The sequence below is a fragment of the Bos indicus x Bos taurus genome, chromosome 14 (genome assembly GCF_003369695.1).
Source record: "Bos indicus x Bos taurus breed Angus x Brahman F1 hybrid chromosome 14, Bos_hybrid_MaternalHap_v2.0, whole genome shotgun sequence".
Classification (NCBI taxonomy): Eukaryota; Metazoa; Chordata; class Mammalia; order Artiodactyla; family Bovidae; genus Bos; species Bos indicus x Bos taurus.
The window spans coordinates 42,214,735-42,236,854 of record NC_040089.1 but is presented as its reverse complement, the minus strand read 5'-3'; the positions used below and the strand labels follow the sequence as shown (position 1 = coordinate 42,236,854).

General features: G+C 33.9%; 1 protein-coding gene across 1 annotated transcript in view; it reads right to left on the bottom strand.

Annotated features, from left to right (window-relative positions):
* Positions 1 to 22,120, bottom strand: part of ZC2HC1A (zinc finger C2HC-type containing 1A) — a 54,383-nt gene that overhangs the window by 5,868 nt on the left and 26,395 nt on the right. Inside the window, exons 5-8 of the mRNA XM_027561239.1 lie at positions 21,300 to 21,448; positions 15,865 to 15,964; positions 15,145 to 15,244; positions 283 to 390 (exon numbers count right to left, since the gene is read on the bottom strand). Of these exons, the coding sequence (XP_027417040.1) occupies positions 283 to 390; positions 15,145 to 15,244; positions 15,865 to 15,964; positions 21,300 to 21,448 (457 nt within the window). The remainder of the gene's footprint in view (positions 1 to 282; positions 391 to 15,144; positions 15,245 to 15,864; positions 15,965 to 21,299; positions 21,449 to 22,120) is intronic.

Below are 22,120 nucleotides of genomic sequence, written 5' to 3'. Positions count from 1 at the left end.
AACCATGCTGCAGTTACAATTAAGACATAAAAAACACAAATGCATCCAGTGGTACTGAACAAACTGTATTTGAGTATTTACCATAAAAATTACATCTACAAGGTATAAGAAAATACTATTTACACTCAAAGCTAGGTCTTTATTGTATAACATTAAAGTCAAATTTAATCACACAGGAAAAATTAGATTTTCTATTAATAACCTGATAGAAATTTTTTACGTGGTCTTTGGAAAACAATGAATACCTATTTTTCGTTATTACAATATCAGAGCTAAACATACCTGGCCATGTAGCTATCACTGTATGTTTTTCTTTTGCTTGTAAGCACACCTGAGGCAGGATTTCGGGCCAAACTAGGTGGCGTGGAATTTCGAGGTTTGATGTTAGTCCTAGAAGACAGAAAAAGATGGCATGATGAAAAAAAACTACTGAATAGTAAGCATTTCTTTCACAAATTGTTTATTAGAATGATTAGAAAAATAATTAGAAGCTATAGAAAGGTAAACTCAAAAGATTAAAATCCAAATAATTATTTCACATCTGAAATCCTTAATATGAAGTATAAGCCAAAGCATTTTGCATTGACTAAGATTATCTTGATGGTACATAAAATCATTAAAAAATATATATATATATATATTCTTGACATGAAATTTATAAGTTAATATTTCAAATTTTTTAAAGTTTAAATATACAGTCCCCTCAAACTAGAGATAAGTCTTGTTGAGTGCCTAGAGTCAAATAATAATGTTAGATGTATAAGATGTGGTTAAAAATTTTGCTAACCATTTTTAAAGAATAATATTCCATTTATGAAAGCCTGTTCTTAGAAAAAGCAACTGGAATGAATTGGTTAATATACTCTTGCCTCTAAAGATTTTAATTTCACCAACTATACAACCTGGGCTATCTGTTACCAGTAAAGTGGCTGATCATACCTTTTTGAAAATTCCGGAATCAAAGAACGCTTATATATGAGGTAAAAATGGTAAAATGTATAGGCTTTGGAATTCAGATGAATCTGGATTCAAATCCCAACTGCCACTGAACAACTCTGGGTCTGGCAATCTGAGTCCAAGTACCCTCATGTATAACATGTGACCATCATCACTTATAGGAAGTCAGATATATAAAATGTAATTGATACTATATTTAGCATAGCGGAGGGTGATGATGGTATTACTACTATTAGTATTGCTACTACAAGTTAACACTTACATTAACAGTGCTTACTACATTTGATGTAGCTGCATTTTTTTTTTCCTGGCCACACCTCACAGCATGAGGGATCTTAGTTCTCCAACCAGGGATCGAATCCATGCCCCCTGCAGTGGAAGTGCAGAGTCCTAACCACTGGACCACGAGGGAATTCCTGTAGCTACATTTCTAATCACCTTCATATAAAATTTATTTAATCCTCATAATAATCCTATGAAGCAGTAAGGATTACTAATTCCATCTTGCAAAGGAGGCAACTGAGGCAAAGAGTAGTTAAGTAATTTCCCCATGGTGACAGATAAGTCATTGCAGAACTAGGTGTAAGATGTTCATTAGTGTTAGTTTCCTCCCTCTCTTTAGAAATTTAGTCAAATCTTTTCATTTCAGAGATAAGCAATACTGTGTTATATGATCAAGCAGAATCCTCTTTTCAAAAATGCCTTTGTATATTTTAAGTTCTCAAACTCTGGCAGAAATTCTTCCTTCTCTACTTATATAGCAAAGTTGGAGAGAGTCTCCCAAAATTTTAAACAGTTGTCTCCAAAATACATGCAGGGAGTAACAACATCTATTATTTTCCAAATGCCAGATATGATACCAGGTACTATACATACTTCACTTTCTTTAATCTTCACAAAAATCCCTGAAGATATTATTCCCATTTAAAGTTGAAAAAACTCACAGTCACAGAGATTAAGTGCAAAGCTATTACATGGCTGGGCTTCCCTGATAGCTCAGTTGGTAAAGAATGTGCCTGCAAAGCAGGAGACCCCAGTCTGATTTCTGGGTCAGGAACATCCACTTAAGAAGGGAGAGGCTACCCACTCCAGTATTCTTGGGGCTTCCCTTGTGGCTCAGTTGGTAAAGAATCCTCCTGTAATGCGGGAAACCTGGGTTCGATCCCTGCATTGGAAAGATCCTCTGAAGAAGGGAAAGGCAACCCACTTCAGTATTCTGGCCTGGAGAATTCCAAGGACTACAGTCCGTGGGGTCGCAAAGAGTCAGACATGACTGAGCAACTTTCACTCACAGTACATGGCCAGAGTGTTTGAATTTGAATTTATGTGGGTCTCATTCCAAATCTTATATTCAATATGCAATGATGTCATTCAAAGGGAGGCAACTTTGAATACTTAAACTATTTCTAAACTTTGACAAGAATCACCCTGGTGCATGTATGGGTTACCCTGCACCTCTTCAAATGGCCTTCAAACGCTCACTGCAAGTCCACCCACGAGGTGTATGCTACTCTACTTTCACATGGCCCCTCTAGGGATGTTGTAGAACTATCACATGCCTTTTTAGGAATTCAGTCTCTGAAAACTCCCTGCCAAATGGTGGCAATTCCTCCAAGTGAGAGTCACAGAGGAACAGGATGGACAGGGTTTTTGGTCAAGAACAAAAACTTGTTAGAAATACTATCACCTTCATATAATGTACACATGAGATATATACACAGTACAAACATACCCATGCATATACATATACAACTTCATATCAATAGTTATTCAAATAATTAGAAAATAATAAAAAAATAATAAAATATAAGTTATCAACAACAGCTGTCATTATTCAATGCCTATTGTGTATTTTTAGTAACATCTATAAGGTAGAACTGGAATGCCAAGAACCATTTTGATCAGTACTTAAAACGTGTTACTCCAGTCTCACACCGTCAACACATTTTTCTTCCTGGACAGAGTCTGAAAGTGCTACCTTATTATGTGTCCATTGATACAATCTGCCTGCTACAGTCCAATCCAATAATAAAAGAAGGTCTAACTTTGCAATTGCACTTCCTCTACCCCATTGCTAATCCCTGTTTCTCTGAGATCTGCTTTGGAGGGTACAGACAGCAGGAATAGTGCAAAGAAAAAAAGCTCAGTGCACAAATTCTTCCTTCTAGAATTTATCACTGTCTACTTAAAAACAACACATGATGGCTGCTAATGATGAAGACTTTTCCCATCTTTGTTTTATTATATATCTAGCTAAATGTATTATTATTTATGGATGAGAGACTGTTGTGGTAGACTTTGGTTTAAAGGTTAATTAGGTGAGCTCTATTAAGTAATTTAACTTATGAGACCCTCAGTTCATCATTTTAAGATGAGAGGGCAAGACCTGCTTTGGGGGCACAAACTTGTAAGCTTTGAAGACTTGTGCGGAGAGGTCCAAGACTGCCACTGCCACTCCTGCTTCTCCTCTCAGTCAGAGACGCCAGTACACAGAAGGGATGTGTTTACTTCCCTGTGTTATATATCTAACACAAAGACTGAGGATCCCTGGATTGAATGTTTTCTAAGATCTGTTCCCTGCTTTTTTATAATAATTTATCATCTACTTAACTAAAAGATATTCTAGCAATATTATATTTATATAATATATGATATAATATTCCCTATACATTTTTAAATAATATTACTCCTAAAAAATAGTTTCATAAAAATAACAATTATTAAGGTGACTCATTTCAACCCTCTGAAAATTAAAATTTAATTTAAAATTTAAATTTTATTCAATGAATGCTCTAAAAATAGACATAGAATAGAAATGCTCATCAAAAATCAGAGTGTTATAAATCCTAGAAGATTACTCAGCACTTCTTGGCTTAAAAATGATTAAAATAAAAAAATTTAAGTATAGAATATACAAATTTATAGTATTTCATTATATAAACCCTTTAAGGAAATAGCTGAAAAACAGTAACCAAACTGAGTTATACATACTTGCTTGTAAATGGGTAATAACTCATGTCTTCTGATGGCACTGATTTTGTATTGCTCTCATACAATCTTTGCATATGTCTTCTAGTTCCAAGTGGAGGGCCTAACTTGTCCATATTACTATTAAAATATATAAAGGTATACCCATAAGGAGAATGTTACTGTTTCTTTATATTCAAAAAAAATTTTAAGATATTATTCTGATTCATCAGAAATCCACCCCTCAAGCTCTTTCATAATTATCTAACTGCCAGGGTAAGGACTAATGTCAAAAAGAATCCTCAGATAGTTCATACAATATCCATTATTAAATATGAAAATCACATAGCAGGGCAATGGAATCAATTAAAAAAAAAAACTTAAGAAGGACAACAACTGTTTAAAATTTTTGAAGCTAGCAGTGAACTGGACATTATTATTCTAGTACATAAATACAGACAGGATGCTTGTTCTTAGGGAGCTCACAAATAATCTAATTGTCCCCTTCCCTGAATTCACAGAACTTTCCTATTTCTAAAATGTTTCAGAGAAACATTAAGCATGATCCTATGAAAACACTGATGGCAATTCTAAAAACTACATGAAAAAATTAGAAGTGGCCATGCCAACTAAAGCTAATATTTTCAACCAAAATTATAAAGGATTTTCAGCTACTGAATAACAAAAAACTGCAGGTTTACAGAGATTTCATTATTTTATATCAAACAAATGATATTATCGCCAATCAATATCCATTAAAAGTAGGGAGCAGGGAAAATTAAATTTGGAAACTAGGAGTACTACCTTCAGTGACTACTGAATGACACATCACTGCTTGATAACAAAGAGTTTTTTCAAGGGATTTTTGTTTACTCATTTAAATCCTGAGCACCCACTATGTATCAGGCACTGTGCTAAATTCTGGGAATACTGTGGTAAATAAGACAGACCTGATGCTTTGTTCTTATTACACAGTTTAGTGTCTCAAAACAATCTGGTCATCCCTCTAGATAATAAGGATCTCTACAGACAAACACATTTTATCCAGTTTCTCTTCCTTCAATATCCTATACACAGCAGGCATTTTGTTGTAAAAGTTGATATCAATACTCTGCGGACGGTGCTGCTTTACATTAGGTGTTTACATCACACTCAGTAAAACATTTTAAAGAATTTTTTAAATGCCTCCAATAAATATATTGTATATTTATTATATATAAAACAACAAAACTTCTAAAATTTGTAAGATTAACATTGTATGCATTTTATTTGTGAGCAATCAGTAGAAAATTAACCTATTTAGAATTTTAATTAATAAATCAGATTTTTCTTTAAATTATGTAAAAACAATCAAAGCACTATTGTTCCAAATAGTATTTTTCTTACAAAAGGTATCCGTGGATTTGGCAAAAGAAAAGATTTTACTTTCTTCCTCAGAAAAAAAAAGTTACTGAAATTAAAATTCAGAATTAAAATTTAGAAACATTTAAAACATGGATTCCTCTCATATGATAAGAACTACTAAAATCTAACAAATGATAAAACAAAGGAGGTGAGTGGAATCTAATAAAAATGTAAAGGGAATTCTCTACTGGGAATATTACATATCTTCTATACATGAAACGATTGCTAGTATTTTCAGATTTTAAAAATGTAATTTTGTAAAAGGCAGATTTCAATGATGATTTACTACCACATACCTGTGTTATGAAATTCAACTCAATCGGTTTGTCTACCCATGTATATGAATGTGTGTATATACACACCCAATTCAAATGCTACTTAGGCTGGTCTTCCCTGGTGGCTCAGATGGTAGAAGATCTGCCTGCAACGCAGGAGACCCAGGTCTAGGTCTACCTATGTACATGTATGTGTATCACAATTCAAATGTTACTGAGGCTAAATGTTAGTAAATGTTGTTATGAAGCTCAAATCACTTCATTCCACTGTAGATTTCTATTGTTATGCTATGTTATTTTTAAGGTCTAACTAAATAAATTTTAAATTCTCAGTGAAATCAAGGTTATATAAGTTTACACATAAATGTATTTTATATGATTTTAATAAATATAATCTTTATATAAATTAATTATAAGTGCTCTTACATATAAAATTTGGTTACATATTTGAAAAACCTTGAAATGATAGTCAATGTTAAGGTTTTACATAAATTTGAAATTTATCCTGAGACCTAATTAAAATGAAAGTAAACCATTTGGACATCAAAGTAAACCATGGACAAGACAACCAAATGAATGGGAGAAAATATTTGCAAATGTTATGACCAATAAGGGGTTAATATCCAAAATATATAAACAGATCATACAACTCAACATCAAAAGAGCAAAAGACCTGACTAGACATTTTTCCAAAGATGATATTTTCCAAAGCCAAAAGGCAAAGGAAAAGATGCTCATTGTAGTTAATCATCAGAGAAATGCAAATTAAAACCACAATGACCTACCAACTCACAACTGTCAAAAAGCTATCATCAAAAAGACCCAAATAACAAATGTTGGTGAGGATTTGGAGAAAAGGGAATCCTCTTATACTATTGGTGAAAATATAAATTGGTGCAATCATTGTGGAAAACTATATGGAGATTTCTCAAAAAACTAAAAATAAAATTACCACATGGCCCAGTAATTCCACTCCTAGTCATACATCTGAAAAAACATTAACTCAAAAAGATACACACATCCCAAGATTTATAGCAGCATCATTTACAATTGCCACGATAATGGAAGCAACCTAAGTGTCCATCAACAGATGAATGGATAAAGAAGATGAGGTATATATATATGTATGTACATACACACACGCATACAACCAAACAAATGGAAAGTGGAATACTACACAGCCATAAAAAGGGATGAAATTTTGCCATTTGCAACAACATGGATAGACATGAAGGGAAGTATGTCACTTAGAGAAAGACAAATACTATTACTAATAGTATTTGTATATAAATTACAAATACTAATACTATTACATCACATATGTGGAATCTAACAAATAAACTAATGAATGTAACAAAAAAGAAACTGACTGAAAGACAGTGGTTACCAGGGTAAAGAGGGAAGGAGAGAGAGGCAGTTTAGGGTGGGGCTTACAGAGGTTTAAACTACTATGTATAAAATAATTAGGCCATAAGTATATATTGTATAACACAAGAAATATATGCAAATATTCTAAGAATTATAAATGTATTATCACCTTTAAAAACTGTGAATACTGTACATCAACTATACATCAATAAAAAATTTAAAAAGTTAAAATTATCAGTTTACAACAAAAGATCTTTCAAATACTTAAATATTTTCCTTAACTGACTTGGATCCAGAACAGCTCTCATGTACCATTTTCACATTTATTTTAGTGAACAAGAATGCTTCTTTATCCACATTTCCTTTTCTATTAAACCATTTCTTTTCTGTCCCTTCCTTCCTCCCTTCAGTAGCATTAAAAATAAGTCAAAGTAGCAATAGGACTAAAGGGATATTTGGAAAGAAATTGAATTCTTTGCAAAAGTGGTGACATATTTTCAAAAGGAATTTAAAGTTTTAAACCCAACTGATTGCTCTTTGGTTGAAGTTTCTTCTCGATGTGTTTCTTGGTCTGCAAATCATCGATAACTGACTTACGGAAGTGAATAAAACAAGTAAAGGAAGCAGGAATTCTCTACTATACGTTTTGCCCTGCCCTCAGGGGTCTTCGATGTTTCAGATTATGAAAAACATCACCACTGGTGATTTTAATACTTAGTTTATACATCTATCTACATCTGGGGTTACTCTGATAATAAATTTTGGAAACGTACAATAAGAAATCTATTGTATTATGTGTTTTTATCTTATTTACAAAGTTTGACAATTGTAATTTCAGTGTGATAGTAATCATTACAGAACTATCAACATCAATGTTTTCAGAGTGCCTCTATGCTGTTTTTCTTTTAAAGGGTCCAATTCAGTAATGACAATGCTACACGAAAGGTAGCATTGTCTGAAAGATATTAAGGCAGGAATAAAGAAATCCATTTAGCAGTAGAATCACTGTTTCTGCTGTTCAAGAAAAGAAGGAACATATTTTAAAGCCAACCAAGCACATCTACACAGCATAAATTTGGTGTAGACTAGCAATCTGATATACAAAACAGAATTCCCATCTGATATACAAAACATAGAATTCCCATATGAAGTTCAAGAATCCATCCTTACATTGGTACTTAGATTTGGTCAGATTAACATGAAAGCATACTTCTAATCTGTTACTACTCTTTTAATTCAACCACAGAAATGTGTTTGAATGGATTAATGAAAGTTCAAAAAAATAAAAACCCTTTGGTTCACTGGACACTAATATACGGTCCAACTTCTTAGATAGTCCACATAACTTTAAAAATGGAATAAATGAAGAATCCTTAAAATCCCTACCTTCAAATTATAAATAAAATTCCTACTTACCCATTCTAAAACAGGGAGTGGCAAACTTTTCCTATAAAAAGCTAAAAAGTAAATATTTCAGACTTTGTAGGCTATACTCTCTGCCACACTTGACTCTGCCACTATAGCACGATTGCAGCCACAGACAATTCACCAGTGGCCATGTGCAGCCATGTTCCAATAAAAATAACTGTTGGGCAGGATTTGGCCCTCAGACCACAGTTCAAAAAGATCACCTGCTCTAAAACATCAAAATTCCATACTTGAGAGGATGCCAATTATTTTAAATTTTTAAAACTCTTAATGAAAGGCAGATTTCAATGATGATCTAAAATTTTACCATAAAGAGTTATGATCAAAATCACTATCTTATAGTCCAAGACAAAAAATACGTAACTTTTTGTCAAGCTGATACATTTATATAAATGATGGACCCAGGGTTTTTAAACGGACTATCTCTAGTTGTATGTAACTGCCATGATATGAATAGTATATCTAGAAAGGAAAAATGCTGTGGCAGACTTTCCAAATATTCATCGCTGAATGAGCGTTTTTGGCAACGCTGCAAATATTTGGCAACATATCCATCTATTTCTGAGTTGAGATAAACTTTAACCTAGGAAAGGTCCCTGTTTATTGTTGACACCATGAGAGTGAATTTTTAGGAAATAAATAAGCCACTCAGTCCTGTACACTATAACAGAGCAGAAGAGATAAAACAAAAAGATGACTTCTTAAATGATTTGGGGATAAATTTTACCAAGAGGTATTTTGTATCTATGTATACATCTATAGCTATGATGTTTCAAGGCACTCAAAGTTTCAAAGCCTTCCATACTTCTACTATTGGTTACACTCATTGATTAAATTCTATATAGATAACGTAGTATCTCAATTCCATGGCAAGCTGAGCTTCCTTAGTCTAATAGTTGAAATAATTTTTATCCACATAGGAAGCCAAACTGTGCAATTCTAGGTTGAGGCATTTCTAGACCAATAATGAAAGTCAGAGAAGTTCATAAAAATCTAAATAATGGTACACACAAACCACACACATCAAAAGACTGGCTTATAAGAAAAGCTTGTTTCCACTCATATAAATATATACTCAAAACCCAGGCATTCATTTCTCACTCCTGTTAACATAAAGCATGAGAAACCAATTTATTTTTTCACACACAAAAAAATGCTCCTTATCTGCATTGTTTCTCTAGTTTTACCACACATACTATATCCTATCTCCAAAGTAAACTTCTAGTTCTTAGAGTAATTGAACAGAAGTAAATCTCTGCAATTTGATACTTTAACTATTGAAAATTATCAGCTGAAATACCATTTGAGTTAGTAATTAACCATTAAGAAAACATAATTCTCTAGGTACAACTGTGTAAACTCTCTGACATAATTCAAGTATAGCAATATTTATTTAAAACTCTGGGTTTCATCATATTTCTAATATCTCTAGGAATAAAGAAAACTATTTTTGGCACAAGAAAAATTTTTCTATTAGGGTGTATTTTGCTTTAAAAAATTCTGTTAAAATCAGCTGACTCACAGGTTGTCTAGAATTAGCAAAAGAAAGTGAAAGTGAAAGTGAAGTCGTGTCTTTTTGCGACCCCATGGACTATAGTCTACCAGGCTCCTCTGTCCATGGGATTTTCCAGGCAAGAGTACTGGAATGGATTGCCATTTCCTTCTCCAGGGGATCTTCCCGACCCAGGGATTGAACCTGGGTCTCCTGCACTGTCGACAGATGCTTTATCATCTGAATTTTTCCAAGTAAAAAGATAAATTTTTCTATGGTGTGATTTTAATATATGCTAAATATTATAGATCACTGATAAATATGACTGCAGGCAAACACAACAAAGATTATACACAGCAGGCTTTAATAATTCCAAACCACTAAAATGACTCGTTTTACTAATCTCAAAAGACGCTCAACTTCTTGAACATTATAGCTAACCAGATGTCTTAATTCTGTCTTTACTCAATTTCGAATTATCTGTGTCAACAAAAATCATGATAATCATTTTTGTTGTTGTTCAGTCACTAAGTTATGTCTGACTCTTTGTGACCCCATGGACTGTAGCACACCAGGCTTCCCTGTCCTTCACTATCTTCTAGAGTTTGCTCAAATTCAGACCCACTGAGTCGGTGATGCCATCTAGCCATCTCATCCTCTGCTACCCTCTTCTCTTTTTGCCTTCAGTTTTTTAGTATGAAAAGACAAAAGAACAGTCATACAAACCTCAAGTAATTACAAGTACCAGAACCATGATTCTGTGATGTTGCAAAAAGTTGACAAATCAGGAACTGAACTTATTGATTCACTATTATTTCATATATTCACCAAAAATTTGTGTGTCTGTATGCCAAGTATTATACTACATTTTGTAGTTACATCTGTAAGCAAAGCAGACACAGAGCTTTGCCATCACAGATTTTATAATCTAGTAAGGGAAAGAGACAAACCATTACCTCAGTAATTCTAAAAAAGGAATGAGCTCTGTCACTAACTGGACAGCTATGAATGATTCTATTCAGTATAATAATCATATTACTATCAGTTAATACAGTAGTTATATTAACTTACAGTAATACAGTAATATATTGGTCAGAAGCATACATCACCACTCTCTTTCCAGCAGTTAGAAACAGTCCTTTAACACATAAGCATCATATATAGCATGGACAAATGAGATTTAAACAGTCATGCCTGACAGTTTAATATGGGACAAACAAAAATTTTTAAATCTTTATAGCATTACAGCAGTGCACAACTTGTAAAATTCTTGTGCCCAAAGTTTTTCATCATTAGTAAAAACATTTTCTCCTAAATATTAATAAATGTTCATCAGCTGTCAAGGTATAAGCGGAGTAAAAGTTGTCAGAGCAAGAAAGAGAAAACAGATAAGAACAAACTCAGGTAGCTACTAGTTAGGGGCAAAGTAGGATCTAGAAATATAGTATTTTAATCCAAAATCCAGTAACCCTTTTCATTTTACCAGCCAGCTTCACATGCCCTCTTAAAAAGAGTGTCAGTATAACTTAATACTGCCAACTGGTTAAGATTACCAGTATGATAGGAAAGGTACTAAAAAAATTACCAACCTATAATTCACAGTCAACCATAAATGAAACCTCCATTTATAAACTTAAAACATATTGATATTTCTATATTTACGTATCTAATGAGTCAACTCAGTAGAGCAGCTATAAAAAGAAAATCAGATCAGTTTTTTTTTAGCACTGGGAGATGAGAACCTTTTACTTTCAAACACCTGTTCTACTGATAACCTGTCTCTTTCTTAAGAATAAAGAGACACTGATGTATAGAACAGTCTTTTGGACTCTGTGGGAGAGGGAGAGGGTGGGATGATTTGGGAGAATGGCATTGAAATATGTATAATATCATATATGAAACGAGTCGCCAGTCCAGGTTTGATGCATTATACTGGATGCTTGGGGCTGGTGCACTGGGACGACCCAGAGGGATGGTATGGGGAGGGAGGAGGGAGGAGGGTTCAGGATGGGGAACACATGTATACCTGTGGCAGATTCATTTTGATATATGGCATAACCAATACAATATTGTAAAGTTAAATAAAATAAAATTAAAAAGAAAAAAAAAGAATAGCCTGTCTCTTCTTTTTGGAAGCATGACAAAAACAAAGAATTTAACTAATCAGATCTTGTTAGCTGATCTTGTTCTTTTTCTACAATGAAAATACAATAAATTATCTTTAGCTCTTAAACACTTTACATGTAGTCCAAATTAGGAAACAAAAGGCAATTACTCTCTATTGATAGATACCATCCTATATATTTCCTATATAAAAGCCAAACTAAGACTCTAGATCTGAAAATAACATGTGTCATGCTTCCTAAATCAACTTTATAAACACTATCTGTAAATACAAAGAATAAGGTTACATTCTAATAATCATATGGCCATCCCTTAGTTTTCTTGTTTATCAAAATGAAAAGTGAGTTTCTACTAGTATTCTATTGAAAGACTTCTATGAAAAACTGTAGTGTTATCAATGAATTTTCCCACATTAATTGCTGAAGGCTTAATAATGCTATTTTATTAAAAACTATAGAAACACACATAAAACTATAGAAACTACATAAAACTCTAATTTCTACATAAAATTATAGAAACATAAATAGCATTAAATTTTTATAGTTTGTATCAAAGTATACATGAAGTTTACACCAACCTCAGTTCAGTTTAGTTCAGTTACTCAGTCGTGTCTGACTCTGCGACCCCATGAATCACAGCACGCCAGGCCTCCCTGTCCATCACCAACTCCCGGAGTTCACTCAGACTCACGTCTATTGAGTCAGTGATGCCATCCAGCCATTTCATCCTCTGTTGTCCCCTTCTCCTCCTGCCCCCAATCCCTCCCAGCATCAGAGTCTCTTCCAATGAGTCAACTCTTCGCATGAGGTGGCCAAAGTACTGGAGTTTCAGCTTTAGCATTATTCCTTCCAAAGAAATCCCAGGACTGAACTCCTTTAGAATGGACTGGTTGGATCTCCTTGCAGTCCAAGGGACTCTCAAGAGTCTTCTCCAACACCACAATTCAAAAGCATCAATTCTTCGGCGCTCAGCTTTCTTCACAGTCCAACTCTCACATCCATACATGACCACTGGAAAAACCATAGCCTTGACTAGACAGACCTTTGTTGGGAAAGTAATGTCTCTGCTTTTCAATATGCTATCTAGGTTGGTCATAACTTTTCTTCCAAGGAGTAAGCGTCTTCTAATTTCATGGCTGCAGTCACCATCTGCAGTGATTTTGGAGCCCAGAAAAATAAAGTCTGACACTGTTTCCACTGTTTCCCCATCTATTTCCCATGAAGTGATGGGACCAGATGCCATGATCTTTGTTTTCTGAATGTTGAGCTTTAAGCCAATTTTTTCACTCTCCTCTTTCACTTTCATCAAGAGCCTTTTTAGTTCCTCTTCACTTTCTGCCATAAGGGTGGTGTCATCTGCATATCTGAGGTTACTGATATTTCTCCTGACAGTCTTGATTCCAGCTTGTGCTTCTTCCAGCCCAGCATTTCTCATGATGTACTCTGCATATAAGTGAAATAAGCAGGGTGACAATATACAGCCTTGACGTATTCCTTTTCCTATTTGGAACCAGTCTGTTGTTCCATGTCCAGTTCTAACTGTTGCTTCCTGACCTGCATACAGATTTCTCAAGAAGCAGGTCAGGTGGTCTGGTATTCCCATCTCTTGAAGAATTTTCCACAGTTTCTTGTGATCCACACAGTCAAAGGCTTTGGCATAGTCAATAAAGCAGAAAGAGATGGTTTTCTGGAACTCTCTTGCTTTTTCCATGATCCAGCGGATGTTGGCAATTTGATCTCTGGTTCCTCTGCCTTTTCTAAAACCAGCTTGAACATCTGGAAGTTCATGGTTCACGTATTGCTGAAGCCTGGCTTGGAGAATTTTGAGCATTACTTTACTAGCATGTGAGATGAATGCAATTGTGTGGTAGTTTGAGCATTTTTTGGCATTGCCTTTCTTTGGGATTGGAATGAAAACTGTCCTTTGCCAGTCCTGTGGCCACTGCTGAGTTTTCCAAATTTGCTGGCATATTGAGTGCAGCACTTTCACAGCATCATCTTTCAGGATTTGAAAGAGCTCAACTGGAATTCCATCACCTCCACTAGCTTTGTTCGTAGTGATGCTTTCTAAGGCCCACTTGACTTCACATTCTAGGATGTCTGGCTCTAGGTGAGTGATCACACCATCATGATTATCTTTGCCGTGAAAATCTTTTTTGTACAGTTCTTCTGTGTATTCCTGCCACCTCTTCTTAATATCTTCTGCTTCTGTTAGGTCCATACCATTTCTGTCCTTTATCGATCCCATCTTTGCATGAAATGTTCCCTTGGTATCTCTAATGTTCTTGAAGAGATCTCTAGTCTTTCCCATTCTGTTGTATTCCTCTATTTCTTTGCATTGATCGCTGAGGAAGGTTTTCTTGTCTCTTCGTGCTATTCTTTGGAACTCTGCATTCAGATGCTTACATCTTTCCTTTTCTCCTTTGCTTTACTTCTCCAATAACAGTAGGCTCATCTTTTTAAAATTTATATATATTTTATGACTGTATAGTATTGCTTTGTAGATTTTCACAATTTGATATTCAAACATAGCTACACATTATTTTTTTTTACATTATAATAAAACCATATGTAAAGAGACCGATGCTTATCACCAAAGAGAAGTCAATTTGTATCATGCTACCAACTCTTTGACAGCTGTGTGGCTTTGATCAAATTACTTTGCTTCTCTGATCCTCTCCTCCTATGGCAGCGGGGTGGTTTTAATAACAATAATGTTAAATATCTAGCACAGTGCCTGATACATGCTTAAAAAAAATTGTTAGTATAAAAGGTCTACTGTATTTTAAGCAATTTCCTTAGACTAGATTCTCAGAAGTAAAATTATGAAATGGAAAATATGAATGTTTAAGGCTCTTGATAAATGCCACCAGAACCTCTTCCAAATTGGTTATACTAATTTAGACTCTCAAGAGCATTATGTGAGCTCCTGATCAGCAATATATTAAAAGTCAAACTTAGAAAATTGAGATGAATGAAAAAGCCAACTGTGTGTGTGCTTGTGTGTACTAAGTCACTTCAGTTGTGTCCAACTCTGTGCGACCCCATGTTACCTAAACAAATAAAATCTTAGTATCAAGCATATATGAATATACATATCACTAAAAATATAAATTCTATGTAGACTTACCCTACATGAGGGGCTGGAATCCCTTTATGGGAGGGAGACAAGGTCTGAAGTTTGTTTCCCGAAGAGCTGCTAACTGAAGACACTTTACCTGAAGGAGCACCTTTTAATAAAAAAGGTATTAGTTTTAACAACACTCTGAAAAAGAAAAATCACATTAACCAGAGCATCTGACAAAACAATGCTTTCATGGCAATAAATCTTCATGGCAAAAAATCAAAATGAATTATCAAATCAAAAATTAAATAAAATTTTTATGGGACAACATACAGCATCCTTCATTTCTAATTTCTGTACTTCTTTCTTACAATTTACATACAAATGAAGGTACACTTCAGCAATCAAGATCTTCTTTAAACCATTAAATATTTGCCTATTAAAGATAATTATAAAGTTCAGACAGGTATAGGCAGAAACAAGGGAAAAAAATACTGTGGACAAAGAATCAAGAAAAGGACCTTGGTTGACTACTCTGAAGAGATGATATATCAGTAACTACCTTGAGGGCAGACATTTAGGCTAAAAAAGGACTACAGAACATCTAAAAGTAGAAGCTACTGAAAGTTACTCTATTTTTACCCAAAATAATTACTTATCTTCCACATCAACTCCTAATAAACCTAGTTTTAAATAATCCAAAACGGAATACTGTCTTCATTTTCTTCTCTACTGATTCTGATATTTAAAAAAAAAAAAATCAAGTTATTTGACAGATCTCATTACCTACAACAGTTTTGCTAGTGCCGCTTGGTTGGGGTAATCGTGATGATCCTGATGAGGTGGTCCCAGGAGAATTAAACTTCTTAAGTGCAGGCGGCTTATACTAAAATAATGAAAACACAATGTTTTATCAATATCACATTTTGATTATGGATTACAAACCAGTATTTCAAAAGCACACATTTCCTTCAATGAGTCAGATGTTTTACCACCTACTCAAATTACCCAAATTTAGAAAGAGCAGGTTAAAATATATCACCTTAAAGAGAAGTTTCCCAAGAAATGTTCCTTCTCTTAATTGGCATACTAAAATTTTGGCTCAGATGTCCTGCTGCTAAAATAGAGAGTAAGAGTAACTTTTCCCAGGTCAAAGAAAACAATAATGGATCAAATGGAAAAAAAATTCCTCAATGTTAAGATTTTAAATGCCAACCATATTATTAGAAAAAAGGTAAAACCGCCCAAAGATGCTCACTTGGTGGTACGGCTTTAAAGGTCAAGCTCTTTGTATGTTCCTTGGTATGGTTTTGTATTTCATATATATAATCCAGGCACATATCTTACTGATGAAAATTCCTAAGAGCACATAGAAACCTAAACAAGTTTGAAATAGCTGTCTAACGGATTACTGCCCCAATGTGAAAATAAAGAGCTAATTCTTCATTAACCTCACCAGAACATGTTCCATGAATGGGATATGGGCTGAGAAAAGATAACGGTATTTCAGCTTATCTCATTTATTCTCATTTTTTTCTCTATGGAGAAATATCACCATCAAGTTTGTTTTACTGTCTCTTATTTAAACAAAAATTGTCTCTGTTACTGAATATAAAAGCATCTCATTGATCACCCACTCCAATATCAAGAAGTAAACTTGCCCAGGGTTACACCCAACTTAACGGAACAGGAATTAAGACTCATACTGTCTTAGTACTAGCCCTGTACGCCAACTATAAGGTGATTATTGTGCTTGCCTGTGTACTTGAGCCCTACGCTTAGGACTTTATGAGAAAAACCGGTTTTAAGCCCAACTTTTAAAAATCAAATCATATTTATAACCTATTATCAGTATAAAATTTAAGATGCTCTGCTATTAAAAACTGCTGGCTAAGCACAAACATTAAAGTCACACATTGTAACTCTTCAAAATTCAGTACTTGACCTTTTACAAAAATAAATCTTGTAAAAGGGTCACACACACACACACAAATAACAAGCACATTTGACACTATAATGCCAGAAACTTCAATTTCTTAACCACTTGGCAACTAGAAAACCTTCAATAACTGTCCGTCAAATGAACAAAATGACTAGGAGACTTTGGAAATGTATATGGAGCCATATAAATATACTGTTTCTTGGAAAACCTGAGGTATTTCCTGTAGTATCAGTCTTTCTCATGAAAATATCAATACTACTGAATACATTAGGAAAGATTTTAAAACACTATGGAAAACAAGACCTAACAAAGACTTGTCAAAATATTAGAGGCATGCCTACTAAAAATATGGTCAATAAAATTGGATTAAGAAACAGGACTGGTGACTCATTTACATTTTGCTAATTATCAAAACAGAGAACAATATACAATGAGAGGTCAAGTATTAGGCAGGAAGAGCCCCAGCAGCATTATATACTGGGAATAAAGATTTTTATGTATATATTAGGAATCTCTATATTAACTTAATGGCTTATAAACAGAAAAAGGCAGAATCTCCTTCAAAAAGTGCTTTGTTTTTCTGCTCTGTATTAAACCGCCTATTATTTTACTCAGTTTTTTGGTCAGATTTTCTGAGATGATGAGAACCTAGCCCAACTGTATCTATCTCCTACAGTATTTCCTATTACTTTCAACCAGAACAAGTCAGGGTAGTTTCCTTACTGACTCCTCATACTACTCTGAATGCCTCTTGTTTAAAACATACTCATATATCTCTCAGTAACTGGCTGTTCCCCTGACCTAGATAATATGACTCCTTCCTTAATGAGCTGTATTTTATCTGTTCTACACATCAAGCTGAAATTCTACTGCTAGGCATTCAGGATGACTTTAGCAGCAACAGCAGCAGCAGCAGCAATGATTTCGCATAAATTCATTTTAATGATCAGAATAACAAAATCTATTTTTACAGTTATATCAATATGTGTTTCATTTACCATGTATTAAGGAGGTGATTATTTCATATGTTTTTATACAGATCACAAACCTAATACATTTCCTTGGTAAAATATTTATGTTCACAAAGACTTTTCATTTCTGATAAAATGGGAGAAGGTATATATTTATTTGGACCAGGGCAGCATTCAGCCCAAAGATGGGCACAATAAAGGATAAAAATGGTAGAGACCTAGTAGACGCTGAAGAGACCAAGAAGAGATGGAAAGAATACACGGAAGAACTGTATAAAAAAGATCTTAATGAACCAGATTACTATGATGGTGCGGTTAGTCACCCAGAGCCAGACATTCTGGAGTGTGAAGTCAAGTGGGCCTTTAGAACTGCTGTTAATAAAGCTAGTGGATACGATGAAATTCCAGCAGAACTATTCAAAACCGTAAAGGATGATACCATCAAGGTGTTGCATTCATTATGTCAGCAAATCTGGAAGACCCAGCAGTGGCCACAGAACTGGAAAAGGTTAATACTCATCCCACTTGGATGAGCTAACCACTGGACAATGACACTCATCTCCCATGCTAGTAAGGTCATGCTTAAAATCTTACACACTAAGCTTCAGCATTATATGAACCAAGAACTTCCAGATGTCCAGGCTGAGTTTAGGAAAGGAAGAAGAACTAGAGACCAAACTGCCAACATTCACTGGATTATCAAGAAAGCAAGGGAATTTCAGAAAAACATCTCTCTGTTCACTGACTACACTAAAGCCTTTGATTGTGTGAATCATGACAAACTGTGGAAAGCTCTTACAGATGGGAATACCAAACCATCTTATCTGTCTCCTGAGAAACCTGTATGCAGGTCAAGAAGCAACAGTTAGTACCCTGTGTGGATTGGTTCAAGATCGAGAAAGTACAACAGGGCTGTCTGCTGTCGCCCTGTTTGTTTAACCTACATCATGAAAAATGAGAAGTCATGAGAAATCCCAGGCTGGATGAGCTACAAGCTGGAAACCAACTAGACTTTAAGAAAAATATTTATAAAGCTATCACAGATAAAAATAACATCATGGTCTGGAGACTATAAATAAAGGCCAAAATTGATTTTATGTAAAATCAAAATAGTGACTACTTCATGGATGCTTGGGGCTGAGAGTGACAGAACATTGCATTCTGGGACTGAAATAGTGCAGTGAGGCTTTTGTAAGACTAAGAATAGTCTATTTCTCAATGTTCTTGTGGTTACACATGAATTTATGTGTTGTGCATTTTTTTCTGCATATAATTTACCAAAAAAAAAATAATGGGAAAACTATAAGAAAAAAGTCAGAATAAAAGTGTTGTAAAAGATAAGAGCTTAGAGACAAATATTTAAATATTAACTATGGTGATAATTTTTAAAATATATACATGTATACTTAATTTTCCATAGAGAATAGAAAGCCCTTTAATAATCAGAAAACATTATTAACAATTGAATGGCACATTTTCAGACTTAAAACTTCACTACTTTAAAAGTAGGGTAAGTAAGAATCAATCAGAATACTGAAAATTCCTAAACACAAAATATTTACTGTGTTGCTTGAAACTCATAAGGTAACTCAACCTAACCTAATCTGATACAGCATCTAAATTATGCATGGGTTATTTAATTTGTTCTTTTAAATAACAATATGTAATTTAGCATACATTAGATAACATTATTTGGTCTGCTATGTCTTCATGGGTCTATGTTAATACAACCATGCTTGAATTTGATAAAATTCCTAATGAAGAAGAATTATGAAAGCTTAAATGGTAGAACTTTTTCTTTACCTACAAGAACCTGATCTTTACTGTATTTGTAGTGGGCTGCAATAAGGCCAGATTACAGTTGATAAATATGATAAGGAAGCATTTAAGCATTTTTAGGAAAAGTATTCTACTTAGTTGACTAATATAGATCCAGTACTTGGTACAGTGTTACTCAAAAATGAGTGAACACAGATGAGAAAATATAGAATTAGACTGAAATAAATATATATGACTGAGCATGGAATCAGAACTGAAAATTTAAGGTGCAAACTAAAAACTACCTGGATTTTACATGTATGAATCATTTGGCACCACAGTGTTGAAATAAACTCATCTTATTATATGTCCTTTACTCTTCTATTTTATTCTTAAAGATCTTGTTGGGTGTTCTTAAACTGTTTAAAAGATATACTTTGTTTGCCATCTGTTTTGGAAATTCTTCAAAATGAGGTTTCCTTGCTGTTCTTTCCCCACAATGATGATGATAACAATCATATGCTCTATTTCCAAAAATATTTACAGAAATTCAATAGCAGGATTCTCTCAAGGAGGTCTCAATTGCAATGGGATCTTTTAATCCAATATTTTATTCATAAGTAACAAGATAAGTGAATTTGATTATTCCCATTTGCTAAATTTACAGTCCAAAAGAAAAGTTAACAAATGAAAGCTTTGTGAAACATAAAATTTGCTTACAGCAGAGTCTGGCAGGCTACAGTCCATGGGGTTGCAACACTCAGACACGACTTAGCGACTAAACCACCAGTAAACCACTACATAATACTGTCTAAGTTTTTATGTAACAATATACTTAAAGGAAAACAACAGTAGTGCAAAAATAAAGTACACATTACAAAATTCTCTTATGATTTATGGTTCTCTAACTGCTTTCACATACATCATTTCATTTGTTTCTCACAATAGTTACACAGATTACTTCACAGGTGAAGAAATAAAGGCTTACATATATATTAACGTCACTTTTGCCTAAAAGTTCAAAAGTAGAAGTCTGGATCTGAACCTATGCTTTCATTTCCTGAAATATGTTACTCACATATCACATGAAAATATTCATTATTCACATGATTTTCAAACATGAATTTTTACTGCCAATTTCTCACTCATCTAACCCCTCTGCTGCTGCTAAGTCACTTCAGTCACGTCCGACTCTGTGTGACCCCATAGACGGCAGCCCACCAGGCTCCCCCGTCCATGGGATTCTCCAGGCAAGAATACTGGAGTGGGTTGCCATTTCCTTCTCCATCTAACCCCTCTAGTTTCCTCTGAATCTGCCGTAGTGATTTTTAACCCTTTCTCCATTTTTCCCTAATACCTCTTTAAATCAAGTCTACTTCAAATTTTGTTCTCAAATAGCCATTCAAATTTCTTACTAAATCTTTGTAACATTAATATATAAATTTTAGCAGGTGAGAAAACTGTAGTTAAACGTTCTGTAAAGAACAAACACAAAACCGTGAACTTAAATCACCTTGTTATTTATTTGCAGGAATGATTACAAGGATTACCTGTGTCCGAGAGGTTGATTTTCCTTTGGTATCAGTAGAAAATTTGCCTTTATTACTAATACGTGCTGCCTGTTCTTTACAGAAATTTATATGTCTATCAGCTGCATTTTCATTAAATCTTCTCTGGCAATATGGACACTGAATATAGTCTAAAATAGAAAAAAGAAACAGATTAGTAACAAAATACTTGAAATTTCAGAGACATAAAGAATTATAAGTTTTATAAACAGTAACTTAAGACATATACACCCTGTTTGCGAAGCAAAAACTTTTTTCTTTATAACTACCCAACCTGACTTATCAGAACTTAGTAAAGACATTTAAGAAAAAAAGTCTGCTAGCACATGCTACATCACAATTTTCTTCCAGCTTAGAATCAAATTTGAGGGGTGAAAAACAATAAATCCTCACTACAAAAAAATAAGGAAAAATGTTAATTCATTTTTGCCTCTATAATACTATATGTTTTCATCATACATATCTTCATATCTTTTTTATATGGTAGACTAGGTTAAGTAGTAATAACACATTACATTAAAAATATACTTTAAAAATTGGGCTCATCTGTTAAAATCTTTAATTTTGGTTAGATGAAAGCTGTCAAGAAATAATGTAAAAGACTTTATACAGTTTTATTTTCTTTAGAGGTCCCAACAGATGGAACAAGTGATAAAAATATATCTCATTAACATAATTAATTCAAGTTTAAGAAACAGCAAATGCTTCAAAGATTAAATATGCTTCCCAAATGTAATGCACATTATAAACAAAATTTCTTATAAAATTAAATCTTAAAGTTATCCCAGAAAAAAACAAATTTT